Source organism: Amaranthus tricolor, chromosome 6, assembly GCF_026212465.1.
Source record: "Amaranthus tricolor cultivar Red isolate AtriRed21 chromosome 6, ASM2621246v1, whole genome shotgun sequence".
NCBI lineage: Eukaryota > Viridiplantae > Streptophyta > Magnoliopsida > Caryophyllales > Amaranthaceae > Amaranthus > Amaranthus tricolor.
The window spans coordinates 25674560-25689694 of record NC_080052.1 but is presented as its reverse complement, the minus strand read 5'-3'; the positions used below and the strand labels follow the sequence as shown (position 1 = coordinate 25689694).

Here is a 15135-nt window from a genome sequence, read left to right as displayed (position 1 = left end):
CAACAAGGTCTCTTCAATGCTTCGGGACATATACATTAGGATCGGATAAGAGCCTCATTTATCCTAACTCTCTTTGTAAGTGCCAAAGCACTGGATCAGATACCGTTAGACGATAGACTACTAGAGATAATCATCATGAATAAAACTAGCAGGATCTGATGGACGAAAAACAAATTTTACTTCAAATCTACGCAAAGGACCAGCCATCAAACAGGTAACGATAAAAAACCAGTAAATGATCGTATAAGGTGGACAAAACAACAAATGTTGAACAGTCTCGTATCTTCTTCGCAATAAACTATCATAAATCCACGGGCAAGCTTAACAATTCAAATATGGTCTCAAGACAAAAATTTTGAAGTCTCTGACTAGAATCCTGAAGAAGAGATGTGCCCTTACATGAACAAGTTAGGCTTCGATGCCTTGTACGTTGTTTTGAGCTTCCTGGTTGGAGGTCTAATCTTCCTGAACACCATCGGGAACTTAATGTCCTGGCTGTGGAATTGTTTTGTGCTTTCCCTCTTGCAAAGCTCATCAGAAACTGTAGCTGTCTTGATGATTTGGATGCATGGGGCCCTAACCCTGTGGCGAGACGCCATTTCATTGTACATGTGCTCAACAGCACCATTCAAGGTTGTGTCTCGGTACTCCTTATACATGTTGTGGTAACCGGTTCTGCTTTGGTAACGAAGCCAGATACCGTAGTTCTTGATCACAGTTGGGTTCTTCTCATATATCTGAGATAGCAAATCAATAAATTAATTCAAACCATACAAAACTATTGTATTTGAATTGCATAAGATTTGATCACATCAGCAACTCCAAGAAGGTAAACACTTGATCACAATTCACAATTACAATGTTTGAAATTTCAGTTCCTGATGTGCAAAAAAAATCCTACTAAAAGCCAAAACGATCTTTAAACAGTTCGTCTTATATGAGACCGTCTCACCCAAAAGCAAAAGATAATAGGGGCGGAAAGGGGCTTTGCCCCCATGAGATCTTGGAATGAATTTTTTTTTTAATAATTTTTTAACCTAATATTTGTATTATTAACTAATGTATACTATACCTATAAAGCAATTCTAATACTTTCAGGATGATTTCATTCATTGTTTTCTAATATGACTACTGATTAGTTTTTGGTATTATTTTATTAATAATTAATATTTGCCTTCTCCCTCTTATTATAACTGCAACATTTTACTTTTTATACGCATCAATATAATACACTATTTCAATCACTTTTATCATGAGTTATGCACAATTAAAAATAATAAAAATTAATGATATGAAAATATGCTACGAGACGATTCAAATAAAATCCCACTTGATTTTATTTGTTCTTACTTATTATCCGCAATATATTAAATAGGCTTGAATGAAGAAGACTGTCAAAAAAAAATTTTGCAAATAAATAGCTAGGAACTGAGGAAGTATGTATCTAAAGCCTTAATTTTTTTAAATTAGAATTATTCACTTTCATGTGACATTCAAGAACAATTTAATGGGATGTTCGAAAAAATATGAAATTTTTTATTATATATTTAGGTACAAAAAGATAGTCGAAACAACTTGCTGTACATTGTAAATCTCTGCCCCTCCAAAAATTTTAGTCAAGTTTCGCCACTGATCTCACCATGTGACGGATCCATGTCAGTTTCTCTAATTGATCACTTTAAAATTATAAGTGATCACATTAACAAATTAAATGTACTTGGGCCAGCCCAATAAAGATGGTCTCACCATAATAAAACTATCTTGATGCAATGTCTTTCAAAACATGAAACTAGAATAATACCAAACTATAGATACATAATTCAAAGCTTGAGCTACCCAAACCAAAATCCAAAATCTCATTAAGAAAATAGAATGTCCTTCAACATAAGTATCTCATTCATTAAATTCCAGCACCTTCCAACACAGGGTATAAAACTAACACATGATCAAACCAATTCATGAGTGACTTCAACGGTATGTGCAAAGAACACAGAAGAATGACAAGCATCCAGCAGACCAATTGCATTATTCAAAATTCATTATAACAAAGAAACTACAACCATTAAACATCAAACGTGTAAAATGTAATGCAATCTTAATTTAGACAAGTCCTCACGATAAACTAAGAAAGCAAATAAAAAAAAAAGCTTCAACACAATTACACGAAATAAACGGTCCATTTGATTGGTTGTGCTCAGTATCCAACAGTGGTAACAAAAATAAATTTTAAGGTAAATTTTAATGAAATGTGGTATACCGTTCTCATGGTAATAAAGCACACATCTTTAAACATAATTTTCTTCATAATTTACCATTACCACTTTATACGAGATTACCATAGGAATGGACTTCATGAAGGGAAAAAGATTAGAACAAAATGATCGTACACCTTGTCAAGTAATTTTCCTAGCTAAATTACATTAAATTATTATCAACATTCCCCAACATTCATTGCCAACCACCAAACACATCATCAAAAACAACATAAAATTAAAACATAATGACAAACAATAATCTTTTTTGCCCATTAATCAGTAAACATCAACGCAGTGTTGCCCTTCACAAAAAAAAAAAAAACAAAAAACAACGGGATAACATATTATAATTCTCTAAATCTAAGTTTACCTAACATTTAAAGAGCATAAATTTAAGATAAAATTAAACCAATATAGCTACTATCAAAGAAGACAAAACTTATATCACTATAATCAAATAAGATAGCCAGTATTTAGAGTATCCATTTAAAGTTTTAATCTTGTATAATAGATTCACATCCTGGAACGCCTAGTGGAGATTTTCTCGCATATGAACAACAATAAATCAAGAAAATGAAAAAAAGAGATCGAATCCATTACTTCATTAATGGCCAGGACCTGACCATTGCTTTTCTTAACCTTTTTCAGCTTCCTTAAGAAATACCTGTAAAGATAACAATTGAAAATCTCCATTTAAAAGTTCATTTCCAAATCAGCAAAAAGAAAAAAAAAAAAAAAAAAAAAAAAAGGAAAAACTTGCCAGAATTTGGATTTTGCACGAACTTCATTCGTTGCCCACAGCTTCATACGATAGATCCTTGGATGCTCATCTCTCTCAGAAGGAAGAGCCCTCCCAACAACTTGGTATTGATGGAACTGTTTCCGATTATTCACATACATAAATCTCAGAAATTAGAGAAATTAAAATTAGAAATATACAAAATGTGAATAAATATAAATATTATCTAAATGACGAAAAGGGAGAAGAAAATTAGAATGTAATGAATAAGATATGTGATGCATTGATTCTTACTCTGTATTGAACCATTTCCGATGAGAAGAATTACTCTCCCGCACTCACTCTCAAAGATTTAGCTGCTGGATTGGGGAAGAGTGAAATTAGGGGTTTTGTTGCATTTATACATCACCACTTCGGAATAAAAACGATTTTGAAACCCTAAGATGTTGGATCATGCAATCCTGAGTAATGGGCCTGTAGCCCAAAAAGCCCAAACCCATTGCATCTTGCCCATTACTTTATTCAGACCGTCTTTTATAATACCGTCTTATCGTGAAACGAGTCCATACAAATGGTCTATTAATAAGAACATATTAAAAAAATGAAAATTGAACACCCACGTATAGAAAAATGTTTTTTCAAAAAATATAAATAAATAAATGTAAATGTATATTTTTAAAAAAAATTAGTTTAGGTTGACCCAATTGAAATAATCTCACGAAGAGACGGTCTCAATAGAGAATTAATGTACTTTATTTGACTTTTTTTGTAATTTAAATTGATTGGACTTTTTCAAGGATGGAACGCATCTTGTGGTAAGATTACCTCATACTACAAGTTATGCGACTTTATTCTGACACAATTCATGCTTTACAAATGTATACTATGTGTGTGTTTTGTCCTTTTGATCCTTTTTTATTTTATTTATTACTCCTATTAATTTATTATATTATTCATTTTAAGAAATTTATTATTACTATTTTTATCACTGATACATATCATCTTTTTTTTAGGTATATTGATATCGAATATTTATATAAAGGAATATGCCAAGGGTAAAGTTGATCATATTCCTTTTTCTTCTTCTTTATCTGCCCCTTTAAATTCACGTCCACTTACCTTTTATTGAATTATTTTATTTTACTTTCTTTTTAAATATTTACACTCAATACAAGTATGTCCTTACTGTGTTTGATAACTCCAATGTCTTCTTATGTTAATATAAGGATGTTTCATTTGAAAGTTTTTTTGAGTTGATTCTTAGGTTTTGCATGGTCCAATAATTTTAGCTTGGATTGAGTCATTTAGTGGTAATGTGGGCTCATTAGTTTGTTATACTTGATCTTGGTTAAAAAAATTTCTAATCCATGTCGTATTCTTGAGGGATTATTGTGTCGTGTTTACGATGGATCGACCGTGCCATCATCGTTTTTATGAAATCAAATCTTTTTTCTCGCCCTTCTATCATTTACCATGGTTGTTTTCCGGGTACACCATAAAAAAACTTCGCCTAAGCTTTATTGATTATCGCTTCGAAAGAATAGATATCTATGTTATTTTCCGAATAATTAAGTTCACATTTTAATATTCTTCCAGCATTACATGAATGAGGAGATGCAAAACTGTACAGAGTATTTTAAGTCAGTCAGCTAAACAAGTACCAAACATTTGCAAGATCCATATGAACACATATATACCATCCACGAGAAAAACATGTACGAACTAATTCAAACCACGATTTCCGTTGGAAAACTTCAGCAAATACAAACAAAGACGGCATCTATTGCTTCACACGATAAGGCAGGATGTACATCTTCATTTCCTCAATCTCGAGCATCACCAGTCATCAAAATCATTTGTTACTCCGAAAAGAATAGCAATCACGGCCAATATAGACTGCGTGAGAAGATGAAGAGATGAAAAAAACGGATGCTAAAAGATGAAAGAATCAAAATACAGATTAAGATTTTCCCATGATGAAGACTCACTTAAGCAAAATATTATAAAGAATGAAATAGAAAGTGTAGTAGTCATGGACTTACAGCTACCATACAAGCAACAAGTCCCGGTTTTTCTCGGTAATCCACGCTACCACAAAGTAGAATCAAGGCTCCAACATACCAGGGTATGCCCGCAAAGAAGAAACCGGAAATAAACCTTGAAAAAAAGGGATCAATTATATTATAAAACTAGTATAAAAACCCGTGCAATGCACGCAATGCACGGAGTTGTGAGTAAGAAGATATATAAATAAAATTTTCAAAGATATGTAATATTCAAAAATGACAAGTTACTCAGTTTAATTAATTTTTAAGAGGTTAAAGATGACATGTTAATCAACTTTATTTGTCACGTAAACCAATATTAAAAAATGATATCCAATCAAAAAAATCCAAATGGCAAGTTTGAAAGTTACCCAATAAGGTTGGAACTATTCTAGAGTCCATAGTTGGAATAATTTCATAAATACTGATTCATTGAGATTACAAGTTCAGTCTGATTGATAAGCAAGCTTCTGGAATCAGGATCAAGCTGAACATAAAACCAATCAAATCTATTTATTTAGTGGGTTGTAACTTACGATACTCACATGAATTACATCATAATAATCCTTAAATGCGTCTAACAAACCATTGTAATACTTTTTCAAGCTTTACACTATTCTAATTACTAACATATTAATGAACATTATGTTTGCAGTATTTCGATCCTTGATTCAATTGCACAAGCTCCGTGACCAAAAAGGAGTAGAAAAGTTAATCGCTTTATGAAAATATAAGTTTGTTACAATCTAAAAAAACAGCCAAAATAAAAGGCAGTAAACTTACAATAACCAACCAAGCCCAATTCCACAGCAAGAAAACCTTGGCTGCCTCACAGGTCTTCCTTCAGCTACAACATAACCTTACAATGAGAAGCCAAGGGTCAATAAGCAGGCCACCTCATCAAAGATGTGACACATCACACATCAAATAAACCCCAGCAAAAGGGGAAAAAAAGGTCTCCGAAGCAGCATTAAATTGTACATTCTTTCACAATGTAAATTTATTAAAAAAAATAATTGCTAATGATAAAAGTGAAAAGAAATTATAAGTGTATTTATGTACATTCTCTCTCAAAGATGTGACACATCAAATAAACAAAATGTATATCTATGTATGAAGTTGAACTCTCCAAATCAAAAATCCTTTTTTAACTCAAAAGTCATTCAAAATTACTGTCCTACATATACAGCACAACTTTTCATTACGATTCAACAGAACTTGTTTCGAGGGTTACTTTCAACCTTCAGACCTTTTAATTAAAATGTACAGCAAAATGCTTAAAGCTCAGGATACTCAAGCAGAAGCAGTCCAATACACTCGAAATTTGGTACTCATAGCAATGACATGATACCTTTCATTCTACTTCTCTCTTTTGATACAACTTTATTTATTGCAAAATGAAACATCTCTTAACAGTTTCCACCTCAGAAATAATATAACAGAATTTTCATTGACTTTCCTGATGTGCCTATTGTTTAGCAACTTGAGAAGCTGTAAATTACACAGGACTTTTATTGAGTTCATCACACTTTCAAGATAAGTACGGTAATCTAAAGAGGGCATACAGGACTTTACAATCAAGCTTAGGAGCTGTAATACAATATCAATTTTATGAGAACAGTAATAAAGGAAATGTATATTATGATAAAACAGAACAAAAGCCTAGGAAAAATATATGGAGACATCTACACAGGCAGTTATCTTATCTTTTTGTTGGGAGCCCTTTTTAACATACACCAAATTTTGATAGAAAATGTCAATAACAAAGAAAAATGCAAATGAAGACAAGAGAACTAGGCAGGAAATGTTTAACGGTGGAAGGCAAAGTAAACTAGAGGAAGCAACTACAGACTGAAAAATCAATTTTAAGACCTAATTAACAGACAAGACCCTATTTTACATTCCTAAAGAAACAGATCTCGAAGCTCGTTCCAAGAAACTTAGGAGTTGGAACCACATCCACAAGACGCAGTTATAGAAAATATAACTTCACTTTCCATTGTTAGTTATCCATGTGAGAATGCTCCATTAATAAATTGTGCAAAGATGGACCGCTAGATCTCTACATATATATCCTCCTTTCTAGCCCTTAACAATTTCCTTGCCCAATTAAAAAAAATAAAAATACTAAGGGGAGCGATCCCACAAGATCAACGAGTAGATATTAAAGGGTGTCTGCAGTCAAAGTAACTGTTTTAAGAGTTGTTTGAACTTTGCTTTTTTGGTAACATAAGCCTTCAGGCTTGCAAAAATACCTAAAAAGAACAAAAGAAAGTGGATTGTTACCTCGACAAGCCAAACCTTCAGACTTTTCATAACTATAAAAACCTATCACAAATAAAGGAATTGTTCGCTAAAATCTACCCAAAGTGTTTGGTGTATAGAATGCCTCCTCAATAGTATGATGTAATTCTCCAATGCCAACAACAAGGAGTAAATTTAATAAAGATATAAGAAACTGTTGAAGGGTTAGCTATGTTAGAAACAAATAAAGGAATCTAAACTCAAAATTGATAATCACTGAAATTAGGATGCAAAGATTTTTAGTCTTTGGTTATGGAACATATTAAAATGATTTATTAAATCATATGGACTTCTTACTTATGTTAGTTGCAAATGCTTTTTGCTATCAAGGCTCAAAGGTCAATCAAAAACAATCTCATTGTACTAACAAAAGGTTGCGTACATCTAACCCACTCAAATACTCAATGGCATTGAGGTAATAAAATAATGTTATTTGCTTAATTCAGGGTACAAACAAGGTAAGACTTCTAATTTCAAAAGTGCACCAAGGCAGAGAAACAGTGGAGGTAAAACAAACCTATATGGCTATGTTCACAAAGATCTTGCATTGTTGGACAATTTCCCCTCCCTAGTATCTCCTTATTTCATCTTTTCACTTAACAATTCTTTGCATATTTCCACATTACAAAATTGAAGATATTAAATAAAAGCATAGAAAAATAAGTAATTGTCAGACATTGTGTTATTTGTCCTTAAATTCAACTCAAATTTTCTCTCTTGACAAACTTAAATTACAGAATAAGGCTTCTACCACCTAGATACTTTCTTTAATCCATACACACCTTGACCACACCTAAATCCACGCCCAATCTCAAATTCTCAATATATATAAAGATGCAAGATTAGCACTAATCTATATAGCCCATCTATGAATCCATCTTTGTACTCTAAACTGTCTTGATCACTCCAGAAACTCATACGAATTAAAATGACAAACTCATGTTGGGTATACTTTATCAGATTTACCCAGATTTATTAATCCAATTATCAGCTCATAGATGATAAAAATATATATGTATGTGGGAATTGGTATGTAGCAATTAATACAAAATAACCACATAGCCATATAGGATGAAGAACTATGAACCAGATTTAGCCCCAACTTTTTATTTACACATATAAAAGAGGGAATTGGATAAAAATCATTCAACAGCAACAATTTTCCTTCATAAAATCAAAAATAACCCAATAAAAGAATACAGCCATAATCAAATTTACCCTCAATCATATCTCAAATTCCCCAGGAAAATAATGTAAACGAAAGTAAAAAATATAGAATAGAATAGCAATTACCAGGAACAGTCTGATAAGCATGAGGATAGTAAGAGGAAGGGATGAAAGCACCAGGAGGTGGAGTAGGTTGCGGAAAACCAACAACAGGTTGAGACGGTGGTTGACTGTAAGAAGCAACACCTTGAAATGTTCCATATTCGTATTGTTGTTGCGGTGGTGGTGTTGGTGGTAGGGGCGGAGCAGTCGCACCGTATGTGCTTGTCGTTCCGTTGCGGTCTTTTTCGGTCATCTCCAACGATCGGCTTACTCTATCTGCCACGATCTTCAATACCTCCTTTTTTTTCTATCACCGTAAAAAGGAAGACCTAGTACCTTTTCTAGTCGGAGGATATTTAATTATTTTTATTTATTTTACGAAAATTTATCTAAAAATCTAAATCCCAAATTCTTGTGAGAGACAGTTTTATTGAGAGACTATCTCTAATTATGTTGGCCCATTATATATTTTTAAAATATTATAGGTAGGCATTAAGAATAATATAAGTAGGCATTTAAGATATTAAAAATAGGTATTAAGAATACGATAAGCATAATGTAAATAAGCATTAAGAACACGGTAAGTAGGCATTAATCTTTAAGGGGCTGAACTTAAGATACGTCTCTCAAAGAGACGGTCTCTCGAGAGACTATAAATATTTTTTCTACTTTTATCTAGTAATTTATATTTAACCTTTATTTTTATATGTATTGGAAAAAATTGTTCTTTTTTTTAATAAAATCTCAAATTTTCATTTACAATTAAAATCTAGATAAAATAAAAAATACACCTAGATAAAATAACTTTTTAACTTTTTTCATACAATATTATAAACTTTTAATTAACCATAGGTAATACAAATAACAATGTTTCCCTCTAGTATTCAAAATTGCATGCAATCTTGTGATTTAGGAAAAAATTTAAAAATATATAATAAAATAAAGGTGTTGTATGAATTACGAAATCCAAATCTTCATCTTCGTCATCATCTTTTACTTGGTTCAATGTATCCCTAATCTTTCGTGCTAATGATGCTGATGTATCCATCGTACTCGATAGATTATCATTGCTTCGTCATCATCTTTTACTTGGTTCCATGTCTCCGCTACCTCTCCTCCTGATCCATGGATCATCATCGTCTTGATCATCATTGTTCATGAGTCCTTGTGTGTTGGATATTAGCTTGATCTCAATAATTCTTGCAAACACATTTTTATATAGCATGTGGAGCAAGACGAGATCTATTTTCATCAAGCACTCTCATACCTGTACTAAAAGTAGAGACTTCGACATAACAGTGAAAGCCGAAATTGCAAGGATATCCTTTGCGATTCTTAATAAAATTGAAAATTTTATCTTTTTTCTTTACACCATTCTAAAATATTGAAACAATCTAGTGGAATTTTATAATAACATTTTACATAACTATCTATTCCTACATTTGAAGAGCATGAGCATAAAAAAAGCCCTATAAAACTATCATCTTGTTTGATTATGTTAGCTGTGACGGGATAAAATTTAGTGGGACGTAAATAACGCTAGCCGCCTACACATATTGCAGTTAGGGTTATATACAATTGTATACAATTCATAAAGTTCCCATAAAAGTTGCCTACAGTTTCCAATGTAATCATCCACATCAATTTGTGGTACACAATGATAATAATAGCTTTCTAATTTGGATATATTTTTAATCTTAAGACATGTGTCTATAATTACTATTATTCCAAAAATATACGTCATTCTTTATCCATCATGGTCTTTAATATTTACCTTAAGAGTTTATTAATGTTGTCGTCGTTATTGTTAACAAGTTGATAAAAAATAGTAATACATTCACTTGTTATTAAGTGGAAGTTACACATAAAAAAAATTTAGCCGCATAAATGTATGCTTCTAGTTTCTTTTATACACATAGCAAGTTCTCATACTTTATTTTTTATACATAGTTTCTTATGTTCATTATATAAGTTTGTTATGACAGGATAATATTTAATAGCATTTTAATAAATCATAGAATAAAAAGTAAATGTAATTGCTTATCTTTAAGCATAAAGCGTTTATCATGCCTTAAAGAATAATGACAATTCAACATGTACAGAATAAAAAAAAGAAATTGTATCTAAACATTTAATCCAAGAAGATTCAATATCTAAAGACACTTATTGAAAATCTGAAGAACTGCATGGGACAATACTAATAAAAAAATTTAAAAATTTACTAAGAATTATTCTAGCAAGGGCGCATCATAAATAATTTAATTTAGAATTTAATGTTTCACGGTGCATGAACATTGATGAAAAGAGCAAAAAAGAAAATCGCTTTCTTCAATTTCTGGAAATTGCTTACAGAGAGTATGAAACTTTTATTCTATACATGAGACTTAATATCAGAGTCCGAGCCAGCCCCTTACAACAACTGGGAAGGGTATATATATATATATATATATATATATATATATATATATATATATATATATATATATATATATATATATATATATATATATATATATATAATATCAGCTCCAATAAACATAATTCAGCATAATCTCCAAATTATGTATGGGGGAATTCGTATTAGATAGGGGTGCCTTAGAATCGACACTTACAACCATGCATTCGAATAGCGTGATGCAACAAGAATAATATGAGAAAGACGAGAAATTGTGTAATTTGATTGTTATGTTGGCTACAACTTAACACCCCACTTGATCACCCTGCAAGGCTCCAATTAAAATAGAACCAGATTGACCTAAAATGATTATGTGATCCATTGACCTAAAATGATTATGTGATCCAATCTAATTAAAATAAGGTCATTTAAACTAAAAATTTCTGTTTAAGATCGCTCTCCAATTAAATTAAATGAAATTCTACATGATAGCATTAAACTTTCATAAAACGCTAGTGGTAGCCCTTTTGTAAGATTTTTTTGCACATGGTAGCATTCATTTTATGCCTTATCTAACTGCCGTAGCATTTTCCGTTTGATTCACCATTTTAACGTTTCTACCCTTATTAAGTGTTGGTTTTTGTCTTTAAAATTTGCCTTAAACCATTTTTATGCTCTCAAATGTTTAATTCACCATTTTGACGTTTAATTCACCATTTAATTTATCAACGCAGTCAAATGTTTAGGGCAAATTATAAAAAAAAGAAACAAGACTTAATAAGGGTAGAAACGTTAAAATGGTAAAATGAACGGAAATTGACAAGAATTTAATGGAAAATACTATGACAATTGGATAAGACATAAATTGGGTGCTACCATATAGAAAAATCTTACAGAAGTACTAACACTAGAATTTCATATTGGTGCTACTATACGGAATTTCCCTTAATCAAATAGGGCTAGGAAGAAATCGTTAAAAAATAAATAAATAAATAAACTAGAAGGTTAACTAGGTATGGTATTAAAATGACTTAGACCATATGTAAATCCACATCATACAACAAAAGAAAGTGTATTAACCAAGGGAAACTACTTGAAGAATACTGCAATTACCATACATCAATCACATCTTAAGTCAACCACCTCATCGTGGGGTGTCTCCTCAAACATAAAATATTAGTAGGGGAAGGAAAGATAATAAAGATAGGAATGAAATGAGCATGGACGACTGGATGAGATCTGAATGGGATCCAATTATTAGACCCATTTGTATTTGGTTATCAAATTGACCAAGTATATTTTCAGCATACATATTCAATAAGCGAAATAAATTATAAATATTTTAAAAAATAAATTTATTTTCATCTAATAAACAACAACTAATATTATGAGAGTCTCCCAATGACAGAGTATTAATAATTTTTGTATTAATAGACTAATCAGCGAGGCTGTTATACACAACAATTTGAGAATGACCAATGACAGAGTATAACTCCCTCATTATGTGAGTTGGGTATGTCATAATAAGAGGGATATGTCCTACCAAATTGGATTTTCTGTGATTACTTTGATGTTGACTTGTATTATATATCCAACCAATCATGGAACTGTTGACAACATCTTAGATATGTATCCAAGCTAGAGGAACGAAAACATTCAAATAAAAACAAGTGTTAGAGATAGTCGAGAACAGAAAGTGTTGCTAATTCATGGATATGCAACGAAAACAATATTTTATTACACAAATGTTATAAATAGCTCTCGCCTAGGATGGAATTTAAAGTCATATATATGCAACCTCATCCTTGTGTGTGTTAACATCAATAAAGAGATAGTTTCCAAATGAAAATCACTGCTTAATAGATAATATCGTACATAATTTCACGTAAATATAAAATATATATAATTTAATAAACTAAATGGCTAGAATATGCCATGATCATTTCTCTTTAAAATTTCTCTTCTTTTGATAATCCTTATCCAACTTTTTGAGTCTCTACACACTTGACTTGACTTTTGGCCCTTCATGACCTAATAATCTGTCTTTACTCTTTACTTATATATTGCAAATATCATTGCCCTTACACATCACACTTTGATAGCAGAAATTTGAAATAAAAATTATTCAATTCAAACATATTTTACACAATGCTAATTTTTTCACAAATTAGGCCATGTCATTAGAAGGCGAATGGCTAATTCTCTTTTGTAGTAGAAGCATTTAAAATAGACACCAGAATCTAACATTTATTCAACTTTATAATTGAAGTCGACTTTAAAATCAATTTATTTTATGTAAAAACTAATGTTAGACATAAGACCCGATTTAAACCGACTTAAATTATCTAACCGATATCAACCCAATAATCTAAATGAAAGTCTCTGGTATTGGCAAACTAAATAAAAGAAGTGATTATAGTGAGCATACTATTACTGCATACCAAATGCAATAATTGATGTAATGGGCTAACTTATCCTGCAATGCAACTAGAAGTATGGAAAATAGAATAGTGCAGATTGATAATAAATAACGTTGCATAATTGGTCATAAAAAATGCGACGATCTCACGCAATTAAAGCATCACATCAAGTCTAAGTCTGGGACGGTTTAAGTCGTGCAATTAGTTTAAATTTAATAATTTTTTTTGTTCATTAACCAATTTTAAGACTTTAGAAGCAATTTCAAAACTTAAAATGTCAATTTTAAAGTTTTAATACCAATATTAATGTTTAAACATCATAACATAAATTTAGAATGAAAATTTTAAGCCTTAAAATTAGTCTTTTAAGTCTTGAAATTGACTTTTAAATTTTAAAATTGTCAAACTTCACAAATTAAATGTCAATGAACTCTTGAAATTGCTCTTTTATTTCTCAAAATTGACTAAGTCTCAAATCTTAAATCTGGTAAAAAAAATTAATTCGGCCTGCGTCTTACAAATGCACAAGTGAGACAATCTCACTCAAAATTTTGTATAATTTTATTTAGTTCAATTTAGTTTGATGTAATTAATTACTTTTTGGCCCTATTTTAGTTTTAAGGCGGTTTTTGGGGTTAATTAATTCTATATTTTTTTAAAAAAAAAAACTTAATACAGTCTACTTTGTTCCATATTAAGAACAGACATGATGAAGCATTCTGTCATGTCCATATAGCTATTCTGAACGAACAACAGTCTGTCTATTAATTACTCAATTAATTAATTCTATAAGAGAAGGTCTTAGTAAATAACGGATATTTGTGAGCTTAAAAAATCACCCTTATGTGGTAGGATGTGACAGGGTAACAGTTTTGTTATTTTAATTTATCTTTTTAGGTTTTGTTTATTTTAATATTATTTTTTGTCTTTTTATGGTGATTTACAAATCACGATTATTGATTAGGAATTTTTGTTTCGATAAATATAGAAGTAGAAATAAAGGGTGTTACTAATAAACTACTGTCAGTCTGTCACTTAACTTAAAAATCATTTGTGCTAAAATTAAATTGTGCTTATAACTAGTAGTTGTATATTGTTAGAAGTAACTTCCAATCATAATGTTTTTCCACAAATGTATATACAATACAATTCGGTTAAGGAGAATGAAAATGAGACTTGTAAATATGAAGTCTTCAACTATATATCATTTTATGTTATGGTGCCTAGAGCATAGGGAGGACATGGAGACTTAGAATTAGACTATTAGAGAGTATATTGATAGGGTTTTTGACAAACGGCTGATAGCTGATAACTAGTTATAATAGTTGATTGGATCAGTTGATTTTATTAAATGGTTTGATCAGCTGATTTTGAACCTGCTGCTATGAGCAGCTTGTTCAAAAACAGTTTATTTACAACAATAAGTTGTTTCAACCAACTAGTTTGACTAGTTTGACCACTCAACTCTCTATTTATATCAAAATAAGCTAAAATTGTCCAATAAATTATTTTACCAAACACCCCAATATTTATCTTTTGTTGGAATGAGTTATCCCACATCGATAAATTGAAAATGGTGTGCACGCTTTATAAGCTATTAGAGACCTTCTTCCCATTGCCATATGGTTTTGAGATGGTATGAAGTGTGTGCACTTGTGTCCCCCGTTAATATGCTGACATTCACAATAAGTCCAGCCTAATTTAACAT

General features: G+C 31.0%; 1 protein-coding gene across 2 annotated transcripts; it reads right to left on the bottom strand.

Annotated features, from left to right (window-relative positions):
* Nucleotides 1-215: 215 nt before the first annotated feature.
* LOC130814490 (60S ribosomal protein L18a-2-like) lies at nt 216-8932 on the bottom strand. Of its 2 annotated transcripts, XM_057680574.1 has the most exons (6): nt 8637-8932; nt 5823-5898; nt 5037-5151; nt 3016-3131; nt 2856-2919; nt 216-737 (listed from the first exon to the last, which is right to left on the bottom strand). In XM_057680574.1, the coding sequence occupies exons 1-6, from the start codon at nt 8863-8865 to the stop codon at nt 396-398; spliced, it is 942 nt and encodes a 313-aa protein (XP_057536557.1). In that variant the 5' UTR covers nt 8866-8932; the 3' UTR covers nt 216-395. The 2 variants fall into 2 exon arrangements, with proteins under 2 accessions (XP_057536557.1, XP_057536556.1); XM_057680573.1 differs by lacking the exons at nt 5037-5151; nt 5823-5898; nt 8637-8932 and adding an exon at nt 3289-3405.
* Nucleotides 8933-15135: the final 6203 nt, after the last annotated feature.

Excerpts from the sequence above, each read along its gene's own strand:
- LOC130814490 (XM_057680574.1), bottom strand. The coding sequence starts at position 8,865 with ATGACCGAAAAAGACCGCAACGGAACGACAAGCACATACGGTGCGACT. Across the intron at positions 3,132-5,036 it reads TTGTTGCTTGTATGGTAGCT|TTCCATCAATACCAAGTTGT; the intron begins GTAAGTCCATGA and ends AATCGGAAACAG. Across the intron at positions 738-2,855 it reads AGGTCCTGGCCATTAATGAA|ATATATGAGAAGAACCCAAC; the intron begins GTAATGGATTCG and ends TTGCTATCTCAG.